Source organism: Mirounga leonina, unplaced genomic scaffold (assembly GCF_011800145.1).
Source record: "Mirounga leonina isolate KUSES-001 unplaced genomic scaffold, KU_Mleo_1.0 Mir_101414, whole genome shotgun sequence".
Classification (NCBI taxonomy): Eukaryota; Metazoa; Chordata; class Mammalia; order Carnivora; family Phocidae; genus Mirounga; species Mirounga leonina.
In genome coordinates, this window is record NW_023270121.1 from 736,920 (window position 1) to 745,086 (window position 8,167).

Sequence of the window (8,167 nt, forward strand, 5' to 3'; positions counted from 1 at the left end):
AATACATGAAGAGCTCTTACAATTCAACATGAAAATGACAAACAACCCAATATAAAAAATGGGCAAAAGTCTTGAGTAGATATTTCTCCAAAGAAGATATATAAATATCCAATAAATACATGAAAAGATGCTCAATATCATTAGTCATTAGGAAAATTCAAAAATTGAAAAAATGAAAAATTAACAATTGTTTTTGAGAATGTGGAGCAATTGGAGCCCTCACGCATTGCTGGTAGGAGTGCAAAATGTCGCAGCCACTGTGGAACAGTGTGGCATTTCCTCAAAAAGTTGTACATAGAATTAGTACATGACCCAGCAATTCCATTCTTAGATATATACCCAAGAGAAATAAAAACATACAACCACACAAAAACTTATACAGAAGTGTTTAAGGCAGCATTTACAATGGTTGAAACGTAGAAACAACCTAAATATCCATCAATGTTTGAATGGATAAACAAAATACAATATGGGCATATAATGAAATATTACTCAACCATAAAAAGGAATGAAATATTATATTGTACATGCTACAATGTGAATGAACCTTGAAAACATTATGCTAAGTGAGAGAAGCCAGACATAAAAGGTCACATATTCCATGATTCCATTTATACGGAATATCCAAAATGGGCAATTCCATGGGGACAAAGCAGATTAGTCATTGTTAGGGGCTGGAGGAAGGGAAAAATTGGGGGTGACTGCTTAATGGGTATGGGGTCTCCTGCAGAGTTAATGAAAATATTTTGGAACTAGGTAAAGGAGATGGTTTCACAGCATTGCGAATGTACTATATGTCACTGAGTTGTACACTTTAAAATGGCTAATTTTTATGTTATGTTAATTTCTCCTAAAAATATAGTCTTATTTGAAAAAAGATGAATATAAGTATATTCTCTAAGCCAATTGGCCTTCACATTTTTTACATTGCATATCCCTCTGAGCATCCAACAATACCAATGGATCCGATCCTAGGCAAATGCATACACCCAGCAAAAATGTACATATCTTATCTCTCTCCCAACTACACACACATGCACATCATTTTGAATATAATTCCAGGGGATTCGGAGGTTTCTCTAGTTAAGAATGCTGGAACCCAAGGAGTAAGTGCTCTCCCTTTAACATAGTTCACCTGTTATTTGTTTCTTCCTTTTTCTATCTCACTCCCAAGTAGCTTCTTCGCCATCTCTTCTCTGTCTTTTCTCTACCTACAGTTTCTGCTTCTTCGTGATGTCAATCTGCTCCTGCGTCAGGGTTTCTCAGGTTCCTAGGGTACAGATCTTTTCATAAGTGTACAGACTCTACTATCTTCTAAACACATGCAACCTTGCATATCATTTCAGGTGGCCCAGACTCCCTCAGTTGAGAACATCTGGTCTGGGTCAGTCAGTACAGTTAGCATGTCAGACTTTCTTAGACACTGAAACCAATCGGACTCAGAGGGCACAAAGCTGGGTATGGACTGAGAGGCAGCAACCCTGCAGCATGGATAGCTAAGCTCCTCCTAGGTACCCTGCAGGTGAAGAGACTGGAGTTAGGAGAAATCCACCAGGCTGTACTTCCTAAGTCAAGTGGTAGGCAGCAGACAGGTCAGAGAAGCTTCCCTGGGCACTGTGAAGAAGGGCAGAGAGCAGCCAAGCATGGAGGCTCTCCCCTCGGCCATCACTTCTCAGGGCTTTATGGAAACCCTCTCCTGCAGGGGTCTGAAAGGGATCTGTTCTGGTTTCCAGTTGTCAGGACAGCATTCCATCTCTGCTGGGGTTGACTTACCTCTGTGGGAATTTGGGGGAGGAAGGGAAGGAGCCAAAGACATTTACTCTGATCCCCCTCCACAGCCCCTCCTTAACAGTCTCCATTTTTCTACCAGTGGGCAATGGCAAAGAAAGTTTACTTTCAAAAAGTTTCTATGTTTCTGAATCCTCCTCCCAAATTTCTATCTCACTTGTTTTTGCACAAAAATAAGGGAGGTTCTGGACAGTGATGTTCAGAAGCCAGATCCTTCTGTACTCAGTTATCTGCCTCCCAAGCCTCCCACTCCAGGGTGTCCAGATGGCACAAAGCCCATCACTTCTCTGAAAATGGTGACGATAGAGTCAGGGGGCAGGGCAGAAATGTCACCTTGGTCATGTCTCCATGTATGTTTTAGAGTGAGCAATAGTGAGGTGCCTGAATGCAAAAGATGAGAGGCTCTGAAAGGTGAGAAGGGGTCTGGAAATTGCATATTCCTCCCCTCTTGAAAGGACAGGGAAAATCAGACCACGTCTGCATCCCTCAGATCCTCAGCTGCCTTTGCACAACTAAATCTCTGAATGAAAATAGCCATGGGCCAAATTTTCAAGACTGATACTGTGTCTGCCATCAGAGTCCAGAAAGTCTACTTAACACTCAGTGATTGTTTGGAATCACACAATAAATACATATAATACATATAATCATAACAATAAACTCATGTATTGTTAGTGGAACATGACAGAACTACTTATTTCTGAAAATTAAGAAAAATATTTTGTGTGTAGCTAACTGAATCCATTAAAAATTAATGCAATGAACTTAATTTTGGAATCTTGTTGGGGGTTTTTCTATCTTAAACACATTCTTTGCCCCCAAGTGAAAATAGCTTTATTTAATGTTTTGCCTATAAGGATAACCCATGCTGAGGGGAGTAAATTAAATAAAACTGGAAAAAAATATTTAGAAGCAAAAAAAAAAATCCTTATTTCAACTCTCTGCTTCCCTGCCTGACAATCCACCGTATACCTTTTATATGAAGGTCTGGAGGAGAGGAGAAATGAACATCAGTGGCTGAGTGGAGAAGTAGATTGAGGGGGTAGGTGCTTTGAGATCAAAGGAGAGAAAGAAAAAATTCCTCAGAGATGTACCAACGGCCAGTTGCCCTAGGAGACAGAGCCCTTCCCTGATAAGATAGAACAAACACATACCACAGGGAGAAGGGGCCACATTTGACCTTTGGGATTAGCAAGGACCATTAAAAAAAAAAAAAAAAAAAAAAAAAGCGGTGAGAGGAGGGGACTTCAGCGCTGCGAGGCGGGAGCGGGCTAGTGAAGGGAAGAAGTGGGCTGGCTCCTGACGCACTTTCTGCTGGTGGGAGGGGAACTAGGGACCCGAGCCCACTGGTGACGTTTCCTTCACGTGATCAGAAGCCGACGTGTGCAGAAGTCCCTCTCCTCCAGGTACTAGCTCTCTATTTCCGTGGAAAGATTTCAGACTGAGGGAGAGCGGCAACTGCCCTATAGCCCTGCAGGTAGGTACCAGCTGGAGGAGAAGAGGGAGGGCGCTGGGGTAGGGGTGGTAACTGATAGAGGTTACAGAGGATCCGGTCTGCTTTCCAGATGCCACCCCCTCCCACCCCCATTCATTTTGGCGCAGGGAATTGTATGAGTGTTGGGGGGAGAGGTCTGGGTACCATCTCTTATTTCCCTGGGTAAGTGTGGGCTTATGGCAGAGAGAAATGGGAGGAGAAGGAGGCATCTCTCTGGAATGGCTACAAATCCACAGGCACCTGCGGACCCCTGGGGTGGGGGGTGGCAGAGGGCAAAGACCAGAGCGGGTCCAGGACTGGATTCTCTCTACCCCTTCCTTCCCCAGTGGCCATATGTTTGGTTCAAGAAAAGGAGGGCTTGGCGGGAGGAGATGGAGAGGGACCAGGGGTTGAGAATGGGTACCGGTTGGGATCTCCTAGGAGGTAGGCTATTGAGCTCCGATACGTCTGACGGAGAGGGCCGGGAGAGGGGGATGGCGAGAGCGAGGTAATGGCCTGATCTCTGCAGGGCAGCGGGAGAGGGCACAGCCTGTGAACCCGAGGTGGGGAGGGCCTGCGCTCTCTGCATCTCTTCTTCACCTTCCGTCCATTTTGGAGCCGGAAATGGTGGGCTGCAATTGGGGGGGAGTGGGGGAGGAGGTGCTGCAGAGGAGGGGGACAGGTTCAGTCTGGAGACCAGCTCCCTTTTGCGGAGGAGTGGCTTCTAAACTAGGGAGGACTGCGAGGAGATGCCATGAGCCAAAATTTTTACTGAATTTGGAAATAATTTCTCTCTTGCATTGTAGGAAAAGGTGGTATTTCTGTGTATGTGGAGAGGCAAGGGGTGTCAGGAATGCTCTGGACATTTCTGCCCTGCCCCCTGACTCTATCGTCACCATTTTCAGAGAAGTGATGGGCTTTGTGCTATCTGGACACACTGGAGTGGGAAGCTTGGGAAGCAGATAACTGAGTACAGAAGGATCTGGCTTCTGAACATCACTGTCCGGAACCTCCCTTATTTTTGTGCAAGACCAAGTGAGATAGAAATTTGGGAGGAGGATTCAGAAACATAGAAACCTTTTGAAAGTAAACTTTCTTTGCCATTGCCCACTGGTAGAAAAATGGAGATTGTTAGGGAGGGGCTGTAGAGGGAGGATCAGAGAAGCAAGGGAAAGGGCAAGGGGTGGCGGGACTTGGGAAAGTTTTGACAACTACAGTGTGACAAGAATCAGTGTCCCAGTTGCCAGTCATTCACTTCTCAACCCTTCATTCACCCTGTCTCCTCTCTCTCCACAGGTCTTCGGGTCTGTGGTTGTAGGCACCAACCCAGACAAGAGAAGAAAAGACCTGCAGGATCAGTGCAGGTCAGTGGGCGAAAGTAACTGTCCCAGGACCCCTGGGAGTAAGAGTGACTTAAGCTTGAGCAGAAGTTGAGGAGGCCCCTACCTGCCAACCTTACTGCATTCTCAGAGTACATGGCCTCTGTCAGGACTCCAAGGGAAGAAACATGGTGCTTTATGGCTGTTGAGGACTGAGGGGAGAACAAGGAAGTGAGAGACAGGAAGCGTGGCATCTGTGCAGCCCCTTCACGGTACTAGAGTAGCCCTGAAATCTGAGAAGTGGCCATTATTCTATTGTGTCTGCAGTTCTAGAAGTCTTAAAACTGCAGGCAAGGGAAAAACGAAACTGGCCAGGATTCCTGCAGGTCAGTGTCAGTTGGGATGACCCAGTTAAAACTGTCACGGGCGTAGCTAACGCCAGAGCAAAGTTTACGGACAAAGCTGCTCTTACACACTTCTCAGCACACCCCGCTTAAATGTAGAAAGAAGCACCTGTGGAAATCTGTGTAAGGTTGTATCATGTAAATATGTGTGAGGTGGGAAGGAAAGGAAAAAAAATGTCTGGGTGGGAGTGCACCTGTAATTTGGGATAGGGTGAGGAAAACCCTAAATCATAAAAGGCAATTATTTTCAAGCGCTGTTTTCCCCAATCTGAGTCCTCCTTTCTGTCTCCTAGGACAGGCAAAAGAGGGAGAATCTCAACATGGAAAAGATCTACAAAGAAAACGAACAAGAGCCAGAAAACGAAGGAACCCCAGAAAATGAGGGAAAGCCAGAAGAAGAAGTTGATACAGAAGATGAAGGAAAATCAGAGGAGGAAGAAAAGCTGGAAGTGGAGGAGAAGCCAGGGCATGAGGGAAAGCTCCAGAATGAGGGGCAGCCAGATGACGAAGGACAACCAGAAGATGAGGGAAAGCAAGAAAAGCAGGGCAAGTCCAAAGATGAGGGAAAACCACATGGTGAGGGCAAGCCAGAATCCCTGGCAAAGCCTGAGGGTGAGCCACGGGCTGCCGAAAAGCGCCCAGCTGAAGATTACGTGCCCAGGAAAGCAAAAAGAAAAACAGACAGGGGGACAGATGATTCCCCCAAGGACTATCAGGAGGACTTACAGGAAAGGCACTTGGGCAGTGAGGAGATGATGAGAGAATGTGGAGATATGTCAAGGGCTCAGGAAGAGCTAAGAAAAAAACAGAAAATGGGTGGTTTTCATTGGATGCAAAGAGATGTTCAGGATCCGTTTGCCCCAAGGGGGCAACGGGGTGTCAGGGGAATGAGGGGCGGAGGTAGGGGCCAGAAGGACTTAGAAGATGTTCCATATCTTTAATGCCTTTGGCCTTCAATTCTGATCTCTCTGATGGGAATATTGCCGACCCTGCTTTCCCTGGCAGGCATTTGCCAGGCTATGTGCTTTAACCTTATGCTGATACTTTGCTTTAGGTGTCACTCTCGGTTACCAGCAGCCTTTTGACCCAACTGCAGCACTCTGTCTTTCAGTAGGGGACTTTCACCCATGTGCATGGAAGAGAGATGTTGATGGTACATTGTAAAATATTAATAAAAAAAGTTTTCAGAACTACATAAACGGTATCAGCCCATTTTTGAAAAAAAAAATAGTTACATAATACATCCGTGAGTAAGGAAAACCATGAAATTGAGTAGATCAAAAGAGAAATAGTGGTTTTCTCTGTGTAGTGGCAATGGAAGAGATTATCTTCTCTCATCTGCTTTTTTCCTTAAAAAAACATAGATTACTTTTGTCACAAAATAAATAATAAAAGATTTTAAAAATAGGACAATACATACCAAGCGCCTAAAATAACAGTTCAGTAAGTTTGTGAAGGCAGTGGAGACACTTAAAATTCCTGTTGTCAGGATGTGAAATGGTGTGTAAAACTCATGTTACCTCTGGCACTCAAAGCTGGAGGAATCAACCTGGCAGTTATTACAGATCCATTGCTGTAAGCAACAGTCTTAGCATCTGGGAAATGGGGATAAAACTTCTCTTCCAGGGCTATGGAGAAGATCAGATGAGGTAATGCTTGTGAGCTGTACTGGGCTGGATCCTACCCTCTGCCCTACACCAGCAGAGCCAGAACTCTGTCAGATGTTTGGGGGAGGGCTGAAGGACGTCTCACTTGTGTCCAGGAATAAGTCCTGGAAGCTAAGAGGTGGGTGTCACTTTACCTTGGGGAACACTATGTCTGATGTGCACTGCGAGTCTTCTCATGGGTTCCGCACCCCCCCCCACCCCGTAAGGGCCCCACTGCTGCTGGTGGGCTGGAATCCTCAAGGTAACAAAACCCTTTTGATTTCCCTAGAGTCTCCGCTGAGTCGAATCCCCTCTACGTTCCCTGCTGAACTGTGGAAAAGATGCCTCTTCTCATGTTATATTGTAGTTTTATTAATCCTGACAGGAGATGTGGAAAAATGCTTTGTAAAATTTTAAGTAATATATTTTTCAGACATTATAATTACCCCATTAGACTTGCCTCTTTCAAAGCAGAGAATCTATCTTACTGATTTCAGTACCCACAACATATAACAGAAGTTTAAAAAAAACAAAACAAAACAGTAGATTCATTATCTAGTCAGATAATGAAGTCAGAAGGCCTCAACTCTTGGTCCAGTTTTGTCCCTGATCGAATATGCAGCCCTGCGCACATTACTTTCATTCTTTAGCAACTGAGGCTTGCCACTACAAAAGGAACACAACAGGAGACGGGTTATATGACAATTCATTGCTAATGATTTTAACATTGGATATGGTAGTGTTTCTCAAAGTTTGCTGGCCACCAGAAGACCACCTGCATTAAAATCACCTAGCTACCTTGTCAAAAATTTAGAAACCCAGTTCACATCTCAGACCCAATATATCAGAATCTCTTTTGACTTGTCCTCACAATGTCAAGTGTGTGTGTCCTTTGTTTTTAGCTCATTTTTATTTTTATCAAATGGGATACCTGTAAAAAAATTTAAAATCCAATAGTGCAAAATAATTTATTATTAAAAACTTCAGTCTGCCTTGCCATTCCACATTCTCATCCTCCAGAGGCAACTACCATAAACATTTTTGGTTTCTTCTAGTATTTACTTCCATATTTCTGAATAATATGCTTATGCTGCTATTTCTTTTTTTTAAACAGCTTGATTGAACTGTAACTCACATACCACAAAACGCACCCTTTTAAAGTGTACAATTTAGTAGTCTTTTAGTATGACAGAGATCTGAAACCGTCATCATTATCTAGTTCCAGGATATTTCCATCACCCTAAAAAGAAACCTCATACCCATTAGCATGTAATGGTGTTCCCATTCTCTCCCCCCAGCGCCTGATAAACACTGATCTACTTTGTCTCTACTGATTTGTGTTTTCTAGACATTTCATATATATATGGAACTGTACAATATACGACCTTTCATGTAGCATAAAGTTTTCAAGGTTCATCCACATTGTAGTGTGTATCAGTACTAAAAATTTCTGTACATGTTTTTTTTTGCCTTTTAAAATAAACTTTATTGAGAAGAAAAATATAATATTTACAAGTATAGACATGATGGTTCTGC

General features: G+C 43.9%; 1 protein-coding gene across 1 annotated transcript; it reads left to right on the plus strand.

Annotated features, from left to right (window-relative positions):
* The first annotated feature begins 3,164 nt into the window (after positions 1 to 3,164).
* Positions 3,165 to 6,177, plus strand: TCEAL5 (transcription elongation factor A like 5). The gene is made up of 3 exons (XM_035015302.1): positions 3,165 to 3,265; positions 4,559 to 4,626; positions 5,279 to 6,177. Exon 3 carries the CDS (start codon positions 5,306 to 5,308, stop codon positions 5,924 to 5,926), a length of 621 nt encoding a protein of 206 aa, XP_034871193.1. The 5' UTR covers positions 3,165 to 3,265; positions 4,559 to 4,626; positions 5,279 to 5,305; the 3' UTR covers positions 5,927 to 6,177.
* The last annotated feature ends 1,990 nt before the right edge of the window (positions 6,178 to 8,167 follow it).

Bases quoted from the DNA above. Each gene is read 5' to 3' on its own strand.
- TCEAL5 (XM_035015302.1), top strand. From the start codon at position 5,306: ATGGAAAAGATCTACAAAGAAAACGAACAAGAGCCAGAAAACGAAGGA.